Below are 22,082 nucleotides of genomic sequence, written 5' to 3'. Positions count from 1 at the left end.
TAAATATAAATGATTATTTCATGTATTTAATAAAACATGATCAAAGATCCATATCACCCATGTTAAAAAGTAATTCCCCCCTAATTTACTCATATTAAACAGAGTAAAGTAGCCACCACAAAGTTTCTACCAGCACAGTACGCCACAATCAAACTAAATTCAAAGATTTGGAAATGAGAAAAAAAAATGTTGAAATATATCAGTCTGTTACAAAACCATTTATAAGGCTCTGGGACTCCACCAAACCATAGTAAGAGCCATTATCTCCAAATAGAGAACACTTGGAACAGTGGTGAATCTGCCCAGGAGTGGCTGGCCTGCCAATATTTCTCCAAGGGTGGAGCAATAACTCATCTAGGAAGTCACAAAAGATCCCAAAAGAACATCCAAATAACTCCAGGCCTCTCTAACCTCAGCTAAGGTCGGTGGTCATGACTCCACAAAAAGAAAGAGACTGGACAGAAAAGGGATTTATGGGTGAGTAGCAAGGAACCATTGCTAACCAAGAGAAACATCAATGCTTGGCTCACATTGGAACTGCTCCCCTAAACAAATTCATTTCAAACACAGGAAACTGGACTTACCAACGGAAATGAAAACTCTTCCAAGTTGGTGGTGTTATTCCAGTGCCAGCCACAAGAGACTGCTGTTTGCTCATCAATAAATGTCTCAGGTATAAAATATGTTTTGCTTAATAATTTCTGGACTGTTTAGGTTCAGTGAAAAATAACGAAAGGAAAAATGTAAAAACATGTGATGCAGTCTTTTCAAGCCATATGCAAGCCCTCTTGCATGGCCAGGGGTTCAATCCCCTGCCACGACACTTTCTCAGCTGCAGTCCCTTCTGCTCTCTCTCTCCATTTTACCTGTCTGCATGAAGAAAAACACACAAAAGGAGGGCAGACCATCCCGCTCTCCTTAAAGAAAAAAGGAAATTGTATTTCAACAAAGTCTGCTACTCCAGAGAAAGTTCTGCTGGCCTGTGGACCATTTCCACTGAATTTAACCCAAGCCATAAGCAAACATTGTCTGTGGGTGGTATAGAGGCTTTGACTTGCAAGTCGTCTGCCAGTTATAACTGTGTCTCCATGGGATATGTGGTTTCCTAGGAATGAAGTACAGGGAGGAATAAAAAGTTCTTTTTTAAATTAGAACATAAATACAGGTAAGACCGATTAACAGTAACAGAAATCACCAGTGTATTCCTAACCTTCTTCTTCATTCTTAACACTTCTAATGTCTGTTTAATTTGTGGAATCATTTATTTTTTATTTTTTCCTGGAAAGACAACAAGGGGAAAAGCTCCACTGTGGAAATTGTCAGTCATAAAACTGCTGTGGGTGTTATACCATCCTATTTGAAAAAGGTTTACGTTAGCATGACTTATAATTATATAATTATACTATAAGTACACTACATGGCCAAAAGTATATGGACACCTGGCATCCAACATCTCATCCAAAATTATTGGCATTAATATGGAGTTGGTCCACCCTTTACAGCTATAAAAACCTCCACTCTTCTGGGAAGGCTTTATACTAGATGTTGAAGCATTGCTGTAGGGATTTGCTTCCATTCGGCCAGAAGAGCATATGTGAGGTCAGACACTGATTGGGTGATTAGGCCTGGCTCAGTTGGTTTTACATTCAAGTTCATCCACACCATTCTCGATAAAACACTTTCTATATGGACCTCACTATGTGCCTGGTGGCATCGTCATTTTGAAACAGGAAATAGCCTTCCTTAAACCGTTGGAGAAGCACAGAATCATCTAGAATGTGATTCCATGGTGTAGCATTAAGATTTTCCTTCACTTGAACTATGGGGCCTTGCCCAAGCCATGAAAAACAGCCCCACACCAAGGGGTGTCCAGATACTTTTGGTCATATAGTGTATATGGTGTGTGTGCCTGATAAAGTCAATTAGTGTATGATGATTGGTAACTGAATAGGCTATACATGAAAGTTATTGAGGCTTGCTAAGGGCATTATTTACTAAGGATTTGCAGGGCTTTTATAGACGCTAATGAGGCGAATCACATTTTTAAATATTTACTAAGGTGACACACCAGAGGTCTGCACTACGAAAATGAAAGAAATGCAGCATCCCTAAAATTTGAGCGTTTGGGTTAATGCATATGTATTTTAGGGCGCTCTGATGTTAGATCATAAGGGAGGAGAGAATGGAAATGGATTCATATCATCCGCTAGAGGTGATTTATCAGAGCTGGTGGCCACTGCGGCAAGATAATTGCATCTGTTTTTTAACATCGACGAAAAGTGTTTTTTTTTCCCCAGTACAAGATCAGCGTTTCCATTTGCATATTGTCAGCATGTTAGAGTAGTGGAGAGTCACCATAAATGTAACAGTTGAGTTTTCAGATTTTGTTCTTTTATTCGGAAAATATTTGGCCTAGCACTATGAAATTTTACTTCATACAGCTTTGACATGTCAGAAGTCATTAGCAATTACTGTACATTCATAACTTAAGCGAGTCAGATACAATTTAAATCAAAGTACAAGCAGTCCAATGTTACATTCATATGACCTAGTCGGTATAATTGTAACAGAAGGGTGGAATAGTTGTAAGACTAAATGAAAATGCCCTATAATGCATGAACAGAGGTTTTTTCTGCACATACTGTTAATCAAGGAAACACATTTCATGGTAACGTGAGACCAAAACCCTCAAGTTATGAAGCACGGGGCTTCATTTATGAAAAAACACTGTGCACAAACATTGACGCACAAGAAACTTCATAACACAATTGCATTTTTATTGCTTATTTAAAAGTAATTTAATTTATACTTGCACGAGAATATATGAGCATCTACACAAACTGGGAAATTCAAACTCCTTACTTGGAGGCTACACTAAAAGAACACAAGAGGGCTGCATTTTTTCAAAAATTGAAACTTCAACACCTCATTATTTTAGGTGACTGGTGTCCTCCCTCTTTAAAATTTTACTGACACTTATTTAATTATAAAATTTCTTCCAAATTTTTCTACTTAACATTGCATTTAAGTAGGAAAAGTTTCTGTATTTGTTCTGTATTTTTATTTTTGAACCACTTTGAATTGCCATTGTTGTATGAAATGAAATGCTATATAAATAAACTTGCCTTGCCTTGCTTTTATTGCATGTACAGTATACAAGTTATTTCACAATGAACAAAACTGTACAATGAACAAAAATTAAATTAGGATATACTTTTACAAATTTTCTCAAGACTTGCACGGTACTTTATTCTAGCATTTCAAGCCTCAAGATAAAGATGTATACTTACCTTTCATAAATGTGTGAACAGGAACATTTTTAATTTGATGTAAATCTCATGAGAGGGAGATTCTGCTTGTACTGCATGGATATTCACTTCAAGCTAACTTCTGATTGGCAGCCCACTAAACAGTCACATCACTGATTAGCTGAAATGTAAACTCCATGATATTTATAGAACAAACATGTGTCTGAATCAGTGCATATTACTGAGTATACAAGTTTCATACAACTTGTATACTCAATAGTAGGCAAGCCTGCTGATTCGGTCACGGCCATGGTCTCCACATGACTGATGAAATCTTCCTGTAGTGGACTAGTAGGTATCATAACACTGTAGTTGTAGTGACATTGTATTTGTTGAAATGCTGTAGTTGTTTTAATATGCTTTAAAATAATAATGCTGGAGTTGCTATAACACTGTAATGATGGTGTGTTTATGAACTGTCTTAGTCTATACAGGTGAAAAGATTTCCTAAATGTATTGAACACAGCGAAATGGGTACTTTCCAAGTCATACAAGTGCAAAGATTATATACGTACTTAACACGCTAAAATATATTTTGATTTTTCAATAGGAGCCCTTGCCATTAACTACATATCCCAAAATAAAAGATGATAAAGGTATGGTGCTGCATAATATAAAAATAAATTACACAGCACTGTCAGTGAATTAGACATCAGGGTAAGAGTGGAATTAAATTGTCTAGTTTTATTCTGCACTGAAAAGGCTAAACAAACACTAATTTTGTATGAGTGAAATTATGTTTATTAAAGTTTCAAAATGTCAAAGTTTCAAAATGTCACCTAATATTGTTTAATTATAACATTTCAGTTGCCTTCTGTGTAATTAATTTAGACTAAAACCAACAAGAATCATCGACTACTCATGAATTAAAAACGTAATTTTCAGAATGGAACAAAAATATGGTTTCCTCTTTTCAAGTTCAGAATGAACACATACCCATCATGATAAATATGCCAGATTTTGTACATTTCTAGACTTTAACCACATATAAAATTTGGCAAAGAGAAGTATGTCTGTGACCCTAATGTAGTATGAAGTAAATAAATATAGTACCCAGAAAAGTTCATTCTTGAACTTTTCCACTTCATATTTAAACATTTGGTTAACTTAGAAAAATTGTGTTCAGTTTCTCCCCTATGAGAGGTGATAATAAAACTCAAGTGGGACAATCTTGTGAACATTTTCATTTAATGACAGAACAATACTGTTTAGAGGACACCGAACATTGTGATCTCAAAATAAAACCCCAAAATGTGATCAGACCTTTCCTACTTCACAGTAGACTAACAAAATAAGTTCCACTAACAAACACATCAACTTCTGCCAAATTAAATGAAATTGATTATTTTAGAGAACTCATTTTTAAAACACGTACGGGTTCAATTTACATATCGGTAACATCACAAAAACTGTCCCATAAGAAAGTATTCCTTTTTTGCCCCATATGTTGTATTCATATTAGCATATGTAAAACAAGTATAATAAAATACTTTTATATCAAAGAACGCAAAGAGAAATTACAATAAAAAATACATTTTCATCTGCTGTCCCTGAAATCCTCAAGTCAAATCCTGTAGTTTCAAGTTTGCCTTCTTTTATATGTATAAAAACTTTTAAAAACACTTTTATAGCCCTTTGCCACTGTTGGCAATTAGTGTGAGCAAGCTGTGAGCTGGCTCATGGAGGCATATTCACAGAGCAGAAGCAAGGCGTCGAACCTCTGCAGGTGGTGGAAGGTGTTGAGGAGGTCAGGCACCGTGTGCAACGTGCAGGAGGAGAGGTACTGGAAAACATGCTCAAATCCTCGGAGGTTCTGCAGCACCTCCAGCGGGACACCCAATTCCAGTGCTACCTGCTGGTAGTTCTTAACCCCAGGAAATGCCGGGTTCAGTTTCAAGGCCAGAGACTCAATGAGTGCATGAGGCAGTCTTCCAAGGTGGACCCCTGAAAAAGAAAAAACTAATGAATGTTACACAACTTACACAGAGCAAGGAATTTTGGGAGAAGATTGACTCAAACCTTCAGACTGGCAAAAGTAACAAATGACGGAACTCATTAGAGCAATTTAATAACTATTACATCTAATTTCTGAGCTGACAAAGCCACCATGTTCATTCTAGAAATGCTGTAAAAATTGAAGCACTGAAAATCCCCTTCACTTTATTCATACGCCAGACATGACAAGGTACACAGCATTCAATTACCATAATCCAGATATGTCACTTCCTTTACAGTGATTTGTTTAGACAGCGAATAAACCGCATGTTGAAACGGGTTTTGAAAAAAGAGAAACCCCAAATAAAAAAGGACTTGAGCTTTGAAGTAACTAAATCACAATTACAAAGGTAGCCATACAGGTGAGTCATAACCAGGTGAATGCCAAATAGCAGTAGGTATCAGCTACAAACAACGTCTGACAATCAGCATTTTGATATGCCAGTTTCCAAAGCAACATGAAGCAAACAAAAGAGTGTTCCCAAGGGGCCAAATAGTCAATGGCCAAATAGCAGACACACCAGAGACCAAAATGGAAAAATGTGACATGGGGAACAGTGTTGAAAATTCTTACACCATATGCCAAAACTGAATAAACTGCACCGGCAAAAACGAACGGTGGTTTCAAGTCAAAGCTCATCAACAACAGGATAGTTTTTAAACACCGCAAGCCTGTGGCAACTTTAAATTTTGTTTCTCATTCTTGAGGAATGGTCCAATATCCCATTACACACAGTTCAAAACCTGCGTGGCATAAGTTCTGAAGCATCTTCTGGCCTCCCCATAAATTGATTTATGCAATATCAATTTGCTTTTCTATACATATAATTATAAATCATTACATTGTATAATCATTAAAAGTTGCTCTAAGAAAACTAACAACTTCTTTACGTTTATGATGAACATTTTGCACATATATCTATTTGGTACCTTAATTACACAGAGAAAATTCAACAACAAAAGTATAAGCCAACACAGAACACAGCTTGTGTGAGTTCCCTGTGTTCCCTGTGTGATGGCCTCTTGACACTGTGCCATTTTACTTTTTTGCAAACAACCGACCTTTGAAACACATGCAATCTGAGGTAATGCACAATAACAGTTATACCTTAAAAAGTGGGTTAATTCAGTCACCAATAAACGTTGAGATGGTAGCTATTAGACATCAGGTCAACAGGGGTCCTGTGTGTGATTATTATGCCTGTTCAAGGTTTTTCATAAAGAGCAGTGGCTGCATTTTAAGTGCATTATCAGACAGCAGCCCTAAGGAACGCTTCAGCTTGCATATTTCATTTTTCTTCTCTCCATTAGGCTAATTAAAACCATAAAGCCTACAATTATGCTGTTTCAGCAGAGTGATCGTCTCCTCCCTGTTGTAGCCTGCAGAACAGTGACGCGCTGTAGGCCTGACCACACTTCTGGCCAAGATGAAGAAAAATCTTGTGACACAGCAGTGCAGAATGGAAAACTACAAAAGCTGCTTTTTTACTTTTTACTGTGCACATAAATAGTTCAGCAGATTGACTGGAATAAAGGAAATGCCTCAAAAGCCAATGACTAGATATTTTGTTAAGTCTTAAAAGGAAGTGTATCTATACAACAAGAAGCTGCAGGGAACTTTATTGTTTTAAATTGTAGGAAAGAATGATCTCATAAAGGACACAATAGCTTCACACTAAGAGTAAATAACATAAAACAGTGTTTCTTTCTATGAAATGAAGTGCCCCCTTTTCCCATGGTCGGCTGTTCCTGCATGCTCATAGATTCAAAAAGCACATCAATAATCTGCCCATCAATTAAGTTTTACAGGAAATGAAAATTTGATATTCAAGAGTTATGGAAGTGAGAATGCTAAATGATAGGGACAGACATCCTGGATATTTCAGTTCAGTAAGCAACAAATCTAAAATATGACACAAACAGATGAAAACAAAATTACAACGTTCCTTAACCCTTTCTCCCAGAGCATTTATAAAGGTCATTTTCACATGGGTGTACTATTCTTAAATAAAACCTTACAACTCTGAAACATGTTCAATACATGCTTTAACTATCCTCATTATCAGCTCCTATCAAAGTTATGCGATTATTTTCATGGTCAATTGTTAAGTCCATTAAATTGCACATGCTCACCAATCCCCACTAAATGGGTGATCAAGCTGTTACAAATACTCTGAACAAAGAAAAACAAGGACAACAGTAAACTCATTTTCCATTCAGTCATTTTCACTACTCCAAAAGGCCAAAATTATGCTAATTAAATGCATCTGAAAATTTTGCTGTCATACTGTCCCGTAAAAAATATTTGTTCTAATGTGTTAACAGCCCTCCAGACAATTTGTCTTTTTTGTTTTGCAACCCACAGGTATACAGACTGGGTACATCATACACTACACAGTTGAATTAAAAGAAACTTCTGCCATTCTAAACACAAAAATCACTATTCTAACCATAGAAATCACAATACGGTATTGCTGCTAGGTTTCTCTTCGTCTGTAAAACATTTTTTCAAAGTGAGCAGAGGTGGTTGCCTTTCTTTGTTTGGTTGCTGATATTTCTGAAAGCATAGGAAATGAAGCATGTACTATATGACATGATAAATACAAGAAACAAAGCAGCCACAGAGGGAAAAAAAAATATTTGTAAAAATAATACCCTAATCCAAACCATTTTCTTCAGGGACATTAAAAATACATGCAGGTAGAATATCAATAAACACTGATTGCAAAGGGATCAGAAATTAGCACCTAAGATGAATGGCAGCTCTCTAGGGGCACTCATCTTCACACCACTACCACTTGGCACCCCATTACACTGCGTGCGGTTTAAGAAGGTGTCAATTTCCTACTGCGCTCCTGAGCACAGACCAAGGTGCTCATCTCATTTCCGTAATTGCACTACATACTCCCTTTTCACCCCTCCAAACTCATTTCAATATATTTCAATTTCAAAAAAAAAATATTTAGCAACATCAGAGCGACTAAGTGGTACCCTAGGGAGAGATGTAATTTGAGTAGAACAGGGCATGTTCTGCTAGCTACATCATGGCCACTTGGCTGTACTTAAGCCTCTGAGTGCCACGCTAAGGTAAACAAGATCTACCCTCTCCACAACGTTCAGAGCTTTACTGGATTTTAGTTTGACCTTCAAAATTCAAACACAGCCAATCACATCACTTTGATTTCACAGAGAAATTCACTTTTGGATTCATAAAAATTACCCATTCATATTTTGCAGTTTCACATGTGCACTTTCAAAGCAGAGGCTAACTGTTACAATGCTGCCAGGAGGCAGTTGAAGCAGAATCTCTATCCAGATTGGAAAAGTTCAACTGCCTCAATTCCAAGCAATGATACAATTTTAAATTTTACAGCAGGAACTATTCCTTTGCATTGGCTGATTAATGTTATTTAATTTGAAGTGGTGCATTGAGGAAGACTGAAATGAAACTTAATGAATGACTTACATGACATTTGAGCTAATTTGACCTCCAGACCTGGACTTTTTTCCATTTTATTATCACTGATTAGCTCACTGTTATAAAGATACATTTGCCAAGTGTAGTAAAGCTGAATGTAAAAGGTCAATAATTTTATTGTTAAATTCAGGTAGACAAGGAATATTGAAATGTAATCTGGAAATACCCAGCCCATGGCTTCGTTATGCCTTTTCTGTAAGTATCATTTAGACTATTGTTTGATGTATTCAATGTGTTTTTTCTTTACTGATGCTTGTGAAATTTTTAATAAACAGTCTGGATTCAGTCATCTATCCATCCATTATCTATACCCGCTTATTCCTGGTCAGGGTCACAGGAGGTGCTGGAGCCTATCCCAGCATGCACCGGCAAGAGGCTGGCCAGATGGACAGTTTGGCAGTCCACTGCAGGGCACACACACCATTCACTCACACACTCACACCTAGGGGCAATTTAAACTGTCCTATGAACCTAACCAGAACGTCTTTGGACTGTGGGCAGAACCAGAGTTGTCAGGAAACACAGAGTGAACATGCAAACTCCCCACAGACAGGCCTCAGCTGGGGGCAACCCACTGCGCCACTGTGCCACCCTGGATTCATTCAACAGGTGTGATATCCGATGTCCTTGTTTTATTGTCTTTTTTAATAAGTTTAGTTTTAGTGAGTTCAGCAATGAAAAATTCAAAAATTCATGAAAATACTACATACAACTGCTGACTGAATCCAGGCTATTGAGTATTTAGCAGTCGGGATCATTGTATGTCGGGATATCCGTTTCATCTGAATTAAAATTGTAAGGGTTCTTCAGAACATAAATCTTGAAATCTTGGCCGAAGGCATTTTACAAAATTTTAAAGCTAAAATAGAAAATTAATAGCTAAATGGTTTCTCTTAGTTATATAGTTGATCCACACATACACAGAAATGGAATTAAACATTAGCAACAGCCAGAAACATACCTTGCATTAGACTACAACACTTCTTCATCAAACTCAGGAGACTGGACACCTGTGAACACAAAGGAATGTAATCTGTAATACACAAAATAAATTTGTTAATTGAATATTATGGTATTATATATTAAGGTAAAATGAAATAAACAAAATCTAACATTTCAGATTCAAACTATGTGATTAGACCCTTGGGTGTTGATATTTATAAGTTTAAAATCCAAAACACCTTTCTCCTGTTCAAGTTAATCAGTGCTACTTGGAGGTGCACTCACCTTGTCAATATGGGGTAACGCTTCAATATTTAAGTGTAATGTTTCTTATCATTGAAATGCACTGGGACATTGGTATTCACTTCAGAATACAATGTTAGGCGTGGTGAGGTTATGCAGAAGATGGTGTGTGGGAGTAACAACAGGTAAAGGACTCAAAACTCAAATCATTAAATTAATACATAATTGGCCTTAACAGAAGGCATGGCATTAGAGCGCAGTGTAAAATTGAGCAGTGTATAAACAGTTGACCCTCCATGACCCTCAGAAATTGAGGTCTTAGTTTTAACATCTGCAAAGAGAATCTTAATCCAGTTAAGAACCTGAAACATATACTCTGTTTCTACATTCCAAAATGTGGAAAAGCTGTATTACAGCTAGGTCACACTAGACATTTGATTCAATGTTCAATGAATGGACACCATTTTAAAAGCAACAGGTGACAGAAAATGGCCGATTTGTTTCCAGCCTTGAAAAGTGCTGTCCTATTACCGTATTGCTGCATCTGCTGCTGCAGAATTGTTGATTGCCATTCAAGCAGCTGTTGGTGTTTTGCAAGGGGCAGACAGATGGGCTGTTCAGTTGCTCCACTGACATATTTTGGGTGGAGTCTTCAGCCACCTCTGTTGATGCTTTAATTTCAACACTCGCAGCTTTGCCATCAGGAAGGAAAGAGCTATGAATGTCTAGCTCTGTGCACTCGACCGGTGCGTGCTGGTGCCTCTCCTTCTGTTCAGAGGCACAGTAAAGGTTGGCTTCATCAAATGAGACGGGGGATGGCTCCACAAGGTATTCTCCGCTGTTTGCAGAGCTAGACGACCTCTGAGAGACCCACCCCAAGAAGCAGTTGCTACAGGTGGAACATCTCATCAGAGGCTGGGTCTCGGAGAAGCTACTGAGGTAGCAGGGTTGGAGTTCAGAGGTTGTCACCATGGATCCAGGAAAGGCATGAGCCTTGAGACAGGTCCTGAGGCTGGTCGGTGAGTCCACAGAAGTCAAGCCTTCACACGGACCTGTGGGACAGAAAGCATATGCACTCTAGACACTGACAACAAAATACTAAAGAAAGAATTTCTAGGTTATCAGCAAAAAGACATTCCAACAGTTTCTGATGCAAATTCACACATTTAGAAAATACAATGCAAGTTGGGTGAGGTACAGTTATGTTACCTACTTGAGACCTGTACTTCCTTCTCCAGGTTCAGGATCACAGTATCCCCAATCCCAGTAGTAACTGTAGCCTGATAATGTTCACAGGGGCTGCATTTTTTTGACACAGCACATGCTGTCAGAAAACATACATCATCATTAAACAAGGTGAAAGTATACTGCACTTTTAAGACCAACTCTACGTCATAATGTAGACCTTTTAATCAAGCACAGGAACAGAGCAGACATTTATATTTCAAAACGCTGTATATAAATTGCAAAGAAGCCAAAGAAAAGAGACATTTCACTGAGGAAAGAGAAGGGTACCTTCAAACAATTTTTTCAGTGAGGTACGTCTGCAGTACACAAACAAGAGGACAGAAACGGCAATCGCCACAGCAACCAGAGCTCCGCCAATAATTCCAGCTGCAGCGATCCCCTGTGGTGGAGCTTGGGTGCTCCAGACTTTCTGCACTCCCTCTCCTCTGCTTCCTGAAAAACAGTTTGATTATCATTTACTCTGAAGGCTGCCCTTAGATCTGGCCTGAAAAATTATCATTCAATCACAACACGCCTTGAGAAAATGACACATATGCAAAAATAATATTCAGTAAGCACATTTGTAAGTAGTTACAATTTGGTGTGCTCTGCGCAAGAAGGTCACACAGTGTTTCCCTCTCTCGTACCTCCCTAAGTTATTTCATTCTAAATACTTTTCCATTCACCTGATCATCAACCTAAGATTATAGGCTCCTCTATTTGAGCTTTCCCAAGGAGTTTTTATCCACGTGGGACCAAACTACTGTGGCAGCCACGTCAACTATGGGAACACCCAAGGCATTTACCACTCCAATCGACAATGCTTTTGAGAAACATTTTTTCCCGAGTTGGGACGAGCTCCAGAGAACATTTTCCTCGTATGGAACATCACCTTCACTGGTTACAGTTTGAGCTTTCTCAACTTAAGGAAGCACGAGCACTCCATGCTAATCACTGCTCTTTTGAAACGCACTTGTAGGGAACATCAATTGGATAAAACACGTCTGAATGAACAAAGAGAACAGCGACCTACTTCTTTGTCCTTACATAGATGAGCCTTTGATGTCACTGTTACTGATACTTGGCACTTGATTAATCCTTTGCTTAGGGATTTTTATTCTGCATGCCAGCTTTCTCGAGAATTTACAATATTTTCATCCAAAGATCTTGCTGGGAAAGTCCACAATTCGCTACATCTCCAAGTACCTCTTAATAACATTCATAATAACGTTCTTTCCAAAATCCACCTCTCACTAGAGAAACCAAGAGCAGCCAGCTGGTGCTCTAATACTTTGCTGTAACAGAATGAACAATTCAATGTACAAATGAATGTTCAACTGGCAGAATTCAGTTTTCAATAAAGGTTCAGTCAATGACCCGAGAGTGCTATGGGAGGCAGTTCAAGCTTTTATCAGATCTTTCTCAATTAGCGTTGCTTCCTACCTAAATAAAAAGATGTTAACAGAAAATCAAAGAACTGATAATAAATTATCTCTCCTTGTGATGCAATGCCCCTTCCACACAACTATTACAAGAGAGATAATAAGGTTGGAACTAAACTCTCAATTGAGATTAGGACTGTCAAATGATGGCTTGATATTCCAATGGTATTCGAATTATTAAAAAATTGAGTGTGAAAATTAACATTTGAATGTGAAAGAAAAAAATGCAGCATATCTTCATTGCAGCTGTCTTCCTTTCAACTTGGGTTGTGTTAAACAAAAAATAAATCTCACATTTTAGCACCTGCTCAGCCATCTTGAATGTTCATATATATTTTTTTCAAATGTTCATGTTTACATTCGAATGAAGTGTGCCTGTGCAAGTTATGCCATCTTGTGGCCGTAACATACAATTAAAACAGCCTGAGAGGTGGTCAAATTCTGGCATGTAATAAATTTAAGATTGTTATTCAAATATATTTAAACGTATGTGTTCGTTAAAAGAAATATTCAAACATCCATTTTTGGCCAATTTTGACAGTCCTAATTGAGATACAGAGCTGAATTTATGATACACAAATCACATTACAATTTTCTATTATAATGGCTCCCGCCCTAGTTGGGTTTTAGCTAAAAACTACACATGAATTAAAACCTATCAAACTTTTCTTGCATTGAAGATGACTCCTTGGTTGACCCTGCTGCCATTTCAGCTGCTTTTTCTGACTTTTATTCCTAAGTATGTAGTTCAGATTCCTCTTCAGATTATAAAAGATGCACAACTATCCTTTCCAATGTTTATCTCCCAGGAATCCCTCAAGCATTCGCAGATCTGTTAGATAACACCCATTACAATTGCAAAGCTCAAAGAAGCCATGAAATCCATGAAGACAGGGAAAAATTACCACATCCTGATGGAATCCCCCTTGAAGTTTTTGTCACATTCTGGCTGTACTTAGGGCCTTTGTTACTGGATATGATTCAGCTCTCATTTGAGGTTCCTTCTCTAGCCACACAAATACAGCTATATTCATTTAAATTTAAAAAATATAAGGCCCCCATGACTTGGTCCAGCTATCATCCTCTATCACTCCTAAATTCTGAAATAAAATTATTTTCTAAAGTTCTAGCCAGGAGACATGATCCATATATGATACACTTACTATCATAACTTACTATCAGTACACTACGATCAGACCTCTGATAATGTCCACCGACTATGAAATATCCTTGAAGGTGCAACCAGTAACGCTTCTCCATGCATTGCTTTATCTCTTGATAAAAAGAAGGCCTTGAAGGACTATATCCCTAGCAGGTCCTTAAATGCAATGACTTCTGTCCTTGATTCATTTCCACGATAAAATTGCTTTACTCCAATCCTACTGCCAGTCATGACCGGAACCACTTTCTCCATCTCTAGGGGCACTAGACAAGGGTGCCCTCTTAGTGCCCCTTACAAAGAAATAAAATTCTGATACTGTATAGGATACAAATAACACCAGTGACAAAAAGGATGGTGCAAGAATTATTTCAGTGAATGTATAAAAACAAATTAAAATATAGTAAGCTGGCATTTCTGTGGACTCATTAAGTTAAAAGGTTAATTAAAATTGTATCCTAAATTTTTAGTGACAAAAATAAAATTTGTTTCAAGACATATTACAATTACAAATACCACTATTTCTGTAGAATGACACTCTTACAAATGTGTCAACCGTTTAGTATAGGCTATATGTCCCCTAATTCTGGCACTTACAATATATAAACCTATAAATATTTTAATTGTTCCAATTTTTTATTTTTGTCACACCAGAACTTTACAGTCTAAATGTAGCTTAACATAGGTAGACGATGTGAGTTGACGGTGACAGTAAACCCAGACCGACCGCAGTTGCTGTCACACAAAGTCACCACCTAAACCCTATTTTGAGCCAGGAAAAGCCCTGTCACTGATCCCTTGCGGGCAGAATTGGCACAAATCCAGCATGGAGTTGCTTGCTATCTGGGTAGCCTACTTAAAATATAAAAGTGAACAAAAAACGTCCAGCACCAGCAACAAGTTAGCAGAGTCGTTCCTCATTTAAAGTTTCCTGCACTAGTCTCTCTTGTAATGACGCGTAGCAAAGTTGTAAGCAGAGTTGTGTACTACAGCAAATGTTAGCTATATGTTAGCTGGTACATAAAGCAATTTTAAATGAGGAACAGCTTGGCTAACTTGCTGCTGGCACTAGCTTGTCTGAATTGAGTTAGCCAAGGCAGCCTTTGAGGTACACATAGCCTACTGTACTTGCATGTTGTAGTAAGTGCTTGGTACGCTTTTTGCATATAGAAGGCCGCTGGAATATATTTCACTCCACAATCACTAAATTAATTTGGAATATTAAACCCCTACAAATTAATCTTTCCACACTTCAATGCTCAAAAAACACGGGGGGGGGGGGGCAAAATGACCTGATTTAGAATTTTATTTCTGGTCCTGCACCATGCGAGCATTGACTAGACAGCTCAATCCTAAATCTCACACTGAATGGTGCTCTATAGGACAGAGTCACACCTCATCGACTACAAGACATTGTCTATTCCAGCATCCCACACAAGTTCTGTTTGTCTAAATTTGGCCCTATTGTTTTTCAGTTAATAATAATGGTCGTGGCCCATTGAGAAAATTTCCGAATCTCCCAAGAAATATCATCTTCATCGTTCATCTGTTCACAATAATTATACAATTACAGTGGGTTGTAAGCCAGTATTTTTCCCACACTGGTCAGAAAAAGGTATCAATGTCCTACTGGATGTTATACAAGATAAATTCAAGAGCCATCCATAATCCAAAAGTATCATATAATTTATCTGGAACCACATTCTTTTATTTATAAAGCTGCTCTTAATACCTATGGGGGTCCCTGGGGCTCTAATATTGACAGCCATCATATCCATAGAATTTATATGTCTGGCACTCAATTTGGTATTGTCTCATTACTCACTCAAACAATCTCACAACAGCTGGCAGTTTACAGAATCTGGAGCAGTGATCTAAGTATTGCTAATATTAACTGGTTAAGGGTTTGGTCCAACATCCGACTTGTCTCCAGAAACCCAGATCACCTAATCATGCATCGCAACTTTGTTATGATTACGCATCTCACATCATGGACGCTAGCTAGGTTTTCACCAAATCATTCCCCAGCTGCTTTTTATGTCCCCAGGCAACTACAGGTGCATACAGACAGATGACAAATTAAAGGTCAAACTAATATAAAGTGTCTAAGTAAGGCCTTGGGCCACCACAAGCTGCCAGAACAGCTTCAATGTGCCTTGGCATAGACTCTACAAGTCTCTGGAACTCTACCGGAGGGATGGAATGCAATTCTTCCAAAAGATATTCCCTCATTTGGTGTTTGGATGATGGTGGTGGACAGCCCTGTCAACATGTCGGTACAAAATCTCCCATAGGTGTTCAATTGAATTCTGGTGACTGCGAAGGCCATAGCACATGATTCTCATCATTTTCATACTCATCAAACCATTCAGTGACCCCAAGTGCCCTGTGGATGGGGACATTGTCATACTGGAAGAGACCACTCGCATCAGGATATAAATGTTTCATCATAGGATAAAGGTGATGAAACATTTGTATTGATTTGCAGTGACCCTTCAATCCAACGGGACAAGTGAACCCAAAGCATGCCAGGAAAATGCTCCCCACAGCATAACAGAGCCATCGGACCCCCCTCACTGTAGGGGTCATGCATTCAGGCCTGTACCGTTCTCTTGGTGTACGCCAGAAATGCACTCGCCCTGACCATGTCACTTTTTTCCACATCTCTTTTTTCCTCATCTCTTAGATCTTTTCCTCTCGCCATCTTGATCCAAAATTGAGGGCAACTGGGCCTGCTCGGCATTTTTATACATGCCACAAGAGCATGATAGGATGTTAATTGCTTAACTGAATCACGCAGCAAAACTGCATGCAAACATCCACATTTGTTGTTTCTCCATTCATGCATTTATTCAGGTATTTCCTTTAATTTTTCACTCATCTGTGCATATATACGTGTGTGTGTATATAAGGTTGTATATGTATATGATTTTCTTGCTATGTTGGCTTACATTAGTACAATCATGTTAAACACATTTATTAGAGAACATCACAATCAGTAGGAGCTTGATGACATGTATCATGATAATGCACAACACTGTCAATCACACTGTGTTGTTGGTACAGAGGAGGATACTGGGAAGGGGGCGTGTGTTGGGCGGGGATTGCAGGGGGGGCTTGGTTTTTTCTTGTGTTTGATGTTTTTGTGGGGTTTTTTGTTTGTGTTCTAGACTCCAACTTGTCTGTATATAGGGCCTATATTTTATCCTAATAAAAATTTGGTGTAAAGCGGTTTGATGAGATCCTGTTTTGACAGACTCCAAAAGGCTCTGTATTTAAAACTCCCCGATAATTACCTTCTGATTCAGATAAGAATGTGAGCTGCTGCGGATTTTTCACTTTTATGCAAGTTGTCACACAAAGCTGATTTGATACACAAAGTGGTCGGGCTGGTTTTCTACAACTTACGGATGCATTGTTGCTCATTGGCTGATGATAGTCCACAGGGCATGCATTCCAAATCATGCAAACCATCTATCCTAGTTTTGCTGTAGAACCTGTAATTAGATTTAAAAAAATAAGGGACTGAGTAGCAATATTTTAAACATTTTTTCAGGTTTCCATTTTTAGATTTTCAATATTCATTCTTTTATCTGTCACTAACCTACATTGACAATGCTGCGCATATCTCAAATCTCACTCACATACAGAACTTCAACAAAAACACATATTTAAGGTAAATCAGTCACGGGCTGTATTTTTATGTAAACTTGACTGAACCAGATTTGTCTCATTGAGATTCAAATACATTTTGCAAGAGAGACCTGTAAAGGAAGACATACCCCGGTAAACAGTCTCCGCAGACTGCATTGCTCTTGGTGGTACAGGGAAACTTCTCATGCCTGTTAACCCATTTGCAGGACTGGCAGAGTCTGCAGCTGTGGTGGCCCCATTCCTCTTTGTATGACTTTGCATTGCATGAGGTGCAGTAAGCATCCCTTCCACTTCCATAACCACAGTCCTGGGAAGAAACAGGTAATTAAGATAACAGAAAATGCAAGGTCGAAATTTTCAAATTTTTATTTTTTAACTTCATGCAATACTTTCTAAACTTCTACTGCCATTAGGCAGACATACTCCTTTCTGTCATTTTTCATTATCATATATTCTATCAGAGATATAGTTCAGAGCACAGATCAGGCTGTGCAAACACTGGAGGTTTGTAATTTGACCTGCTTTCAGTTGCCGCTTCCAACTGAAAAAAAAGAAAGAAACTGGGTTCCAGGGTTATTTCAGGTCACGGGCTACCTCCCTTGGCAGGGAGGTCTCCTTTGCAGCCAATGCAAGTTCCACAGCACCTCTGCCAAGTCTGCTTGTGTGAACTTGGAACAACGTTTTCAGCCAGCCAAATGTTTTTTGAATGAGCTAGTCACAGTAAAAAAAAAAAAAAACTCTTTATACAGTAATGAGAATTCCTTCTCTTCACTGCTGGTCTGCAAGAAAAACCTCTCTCATAGCAAAGCTGTGCTCGGTGTATTACTGATTACTAGTCTGTCCATGACAACCTCCTCCTAACCTCCTACTTAAAAAATGAACAGGCTTGTTGTGTGGCTGTAGGGAGAATTAGCGGGAATTAGGGCCTAGTTGTTTTCAATGTGTTTTCCCAAATAATACTCACCTCAGACAATTCTTGCCCAGGTCCGCATTGCTGGCAAAGGTGGCACTCACCTTTGTAGTAATACTGGTTTACTGAACAATCCATGGCAATAGTTAAGAACCTGTAGAAGATGACCACATCATGAATTTTATTTAATGGAACATCTGAGTCTAACAGCCAAAGGCAATCAACACCAGGTTTACATCTAGTCACTAATCACAATAAAACTTTGTGATTTGCTACATGGCAACTTATTGAAATGGCAGTGGACCAGAAGTGGATTCAGTGTGGACTGGGAGCAAGCCTGGGTGCAGCATAAGTAAACTGAACCATGGTTTTATCCTTCTGGCCTATCTTTTCATCTTGCTGAAAGGCCTTCAACTGTTTATAAACATACATTTGCCATAAAATGAATAAATGTTCTCTTAATTCCAAATCTTTCCTTTCATTTTTAAAAAAGTAAAATTGAGAGCATCCAGATACGTGATATGCAGCATTTCCAGACGGCAAAAAGCTGAATGCAATATATTTAAGTTTGTCGACAGGAACGCTACTTTAGGACGTTTTAGAGAAATGAGTAGTACATGGGTCCATGGGAAATCCATGGGAATGGGTGTTGGCTGGTTGAAAGGCTGGTGTAGTTTGGAAACATGTACTACTTGGCAACGATGCAAATACTTTTGCAATAAATTTTGATGGGCTGCAGACAACAGCAGTTATGATTATAGGCCTCCCCTTACATAGATTTTGTAGCCGATGCAAACAAAATTGATTCCTAAGTGAAATCTGTTAAACATTGACATGTCTCAGGCTGCTGGGTAGCTCACTAGGTAAAAGTGGCGTGCATCACTTTTAGCAAGCGAGATATGGGAGGGATGCAGTGGGTAGGGATATAGCATTTGTCTTTGCTCGAGTGAGTCCTGCTGGCCTGTCTGTACACCCATGGCTGGCTCTCTCTGTGCATGTGTATGTATGGGTCTCCTACGCTGCTCTGCACAAGCACGACTTGCGGTTACGCCGTGAAAAGAAGTAGTTGGCTGGCAGGCGCGTGTTTCAGAAGAGACTGCCGTATATGAGAATGCTTGTACACAGTTTGTGAATTGGACATTCCAAATTTGGGCGGGACTGAAAATGATTGGAGGAAAAAAAATTGACAGGCCTCCAAATACTAACATTCAAATGAAATGAAAGACGATACTGATACATCACGAAAAATATATAGGCTAATTACAATTACAAAATGTTAACCACTTCAGTCACTGCTCTTCAAATCCCAAGGTCTTCCACAAAATTGAAGCAAAATGCAGCTATCAAAAAAATGACCCGATTGCAATGTGCACAACAATAAATGTGAAACAAATGCACCATGTAAATACACACAGGCTTGCAGAGTTGCTTCTACATGCAGTGTACATGCCACATTTCACAATGCATGTGATGCCATTCCATGGCTATACAACTTAGGGAATGGCTTTGACTAAAAGACAACAATGCAAAAATGCATGGATTCTGAAAGTATTTTTCCTAAAATATCTAAAGCAACATACATACAGCATAGGATTCCTGTTTATGTGACCTCAGGCGATGAAGTAGCGACTACGATCTTTGTACCAAAACAACCCTAATTACAACCCAGAATGACACTACTGCTACCTCACTCACCCCAAAGACTGAAACAGACGGAGAAAAACCCACATAGCATAATAATAATACACTATATTTTGACATATTGCAAAAACAGATGTGTTGTGTTTTCCTGTTTTGCAATCCAAAAAATACATGCACAAAAAACTGCTAATATTATTCTGCATTCATAAGCATACTCAGATGTATTTCTGAACTGAAATGTAGGCCATATCTCACTTTTATAGTGAAGTGGATGGATACTGAATTCTGTTCACCAAATATTTACTGATTAGTATTTAAAGGAAAGGTTATAAACATTAAATGTCCCTTTAATTTACATATTGATAAGCAAAATACAAAATGTAATTTCAAATGTACTTGCCTTTATAGATATATTTGAAGACTAAATAGGGTATGTTTGGAAGCTTCTTTCATTTTAAATCACTGCCAATACGTCAAACATATTTCAGGCATAATTCAGTGTTTGCCTTTACTAATAGAACTGGAAGGGCCTTGCAAAGGGGATCATATTAAAACACATCTCAAATGTCGAGCAGAAGACTACTCTACCATAGGAGCGCTGCCACACATGCCTTCCACGTGGTAGGCAGAAAGGTAAACTATGGTCCACACACTGAAAGGCTTGATGCTCAAAAATACTCATTCTAAATTGTCTTGTGTATTGCATCTGACCTTCATAAAGATGTATAGTAAATGATAAATAAAATAAAATTGAGTAGGAATTAAATTATAATCGTCATCACCACTAAATACAGTATCATCATCAGCACGCTAATCATCACAAACTACAACAAATACAGCAATAACAATAAAAACAATCGTGGCAAAAACATCGCAACGGACTTACACGGACTTAGCTTTACAATTCTGCTATTGCTTTGAAAAAATAAAATAAAAAAAACAACCACATAACAGACATTTCACTACCTACACTACCTTAACTCTGAATTGTAAGCCATGCCCACAGAATTTAATATCTTATTAAATGTATAAAACTTAAACCTCTTAATCTTAAATTCAGTATCAAAGTATGACGGAGCAAAACATGGCATCACTGTGTCTACATTAAGGTTCGGGAAAAAAATAAAGTTTTGCTCCTTTTAGGTTCATGCCCTCCTTCACAGAACTGGCCGGGCGAATGACTAATCATAATTAGTCATCCAAGTCGCCTCCCACCACTGTCAACTAAACTCACATCTTTAATAATATTTTCCGTTAAATTCAGTACAGTACCTTGACTCATATGCTCGACGATACATACAAAAGTGTTTGCGTCGTTATAATCTGGACCCACTTCTGCGTCTTCCAAAATAGACTCAAGTCCTCTGCACTGTTCATGCATGCCCAGGCATGCCTTTATCAGACTGCCGTAGACTCAAAGCCGAGGCACCATCACTGTTCTATTCTACAGAACGAAATGATGCGCGATACTAACAAATGAGTATTCACTATTATGGTTGAGACTGGCTCAGCAAGCTCTGCATAATTTCAAATAACCACTCTGGGAAATGTAACGATGTCCAAAATACAAATATTAAGTAACATGACATGTTTAAAGTATGCTGGGTTTAACGAGAAAATGTTTGTTTTACCTCTGCTAATCGGTCCGTCTCTGATTCAGCTTTTGTCAGCAATAGGCTACATGGGGTACATTTGCAAACGTGAAAGGATAAGCGCAGTAGTACTTAACAAGAACAAATTGATGCAACACTGTGCAATAATAGGGCAATCTTTCCACGTAGATCCTTAACCCCGTTGCAAGTGCGCATGTCAACCGAAGGTAAACCGTGCAAGGTTCTGCATCAAAATTGTTACATGACGATGTACTTTCAGTTATTACGATGTGTCGTAGGCTTGTTGAAACAATCTTACAATTTTAAATGGCTGAACTCTAAATGTCCTTTGTGCACCACTTCATTTTTCAAATAGACAGACGTCCTCTATTTTCATGTATGGACAAACAGCTTCATGCAGGGTGGAGCAACAGATTTACTGTATATTTGGTTTAAATTGGCTTGAGGGATTCGTGGATTTTCTATCCCTG

The 22,082-nt window shown here is 38.3% G+C and overlaps 1 protein-coding gene across 3 annotated transcripts; it reads right to left on the bottom strand.

The window, feature by feature from the left end:
* Window positions 1–4,479: 4,479 nt before the first annotated feature.
* Window positions 4,480–21,796, bottom strand: eda2r (ectodysplasin A2 receptor). 3 transcript variants are annotated; one of them, XM_064350443.1, is made up of 9 exons: window positions 21,631–21,796; window positions 18,413–18,512; window positions 17,577–17,755; window positions 17,203–17,291; window positions 11,482–11,646; window positions 11,180–11,290; window positions 10,498–11,018; window positions 9,743–9,791; window positions 4,480–5,252 (listed from the first exon to the last, which is right to left on the bottom strand). In XM_064350443.1, exons 2-9 carry the CDS (start codon window positions 18,494–18,496, stop codon window positions 4,960–4,962), a joined length of 1,491 nt encoding a protein of 496 aa, XP_064206513.1. In that variant the 5' UTR covers window positions 18,497–18,512; window positions 21,631–21,796; the 3' UTR covers window positions 4,480–4,959. The 3 variants fall into 3 exon arrangements, with proteins under 3 accessions (XP_064206513.1, XP_064206511.1, XP_064206512.1); XM_064350441.1 differs by lacking the exon at window positions 21,631–21,796 and adding an exon at window positions 21,300–21,458; XM_064350442.1 differs by lacking the exon at window positions 21,631–21,796 and adding an exon at window positions 21,272–21,439.
* Window positions 21,797–22,082: the final 286 nt, after the last annotated feature.

Source organism: Anguilla rostrata, chromosome 9 (assembly GCF_018555375.3).
Source record: "Anguilla rostrata isolate EN2019 chromosome 9, ASM1855537v3, whole genome shotgun sequence".
Lineage (NCBI taxonomy): Eukaryota > Metazoa > Chordata > Actinopteri > Anguilliformes > Anguillidae > Anguilla > Anguilla rostrata.
Note: the sequence above shows the minus strand (reverse complement) of the source record. Positions and strands in the feature narration are given on the sequence as shown.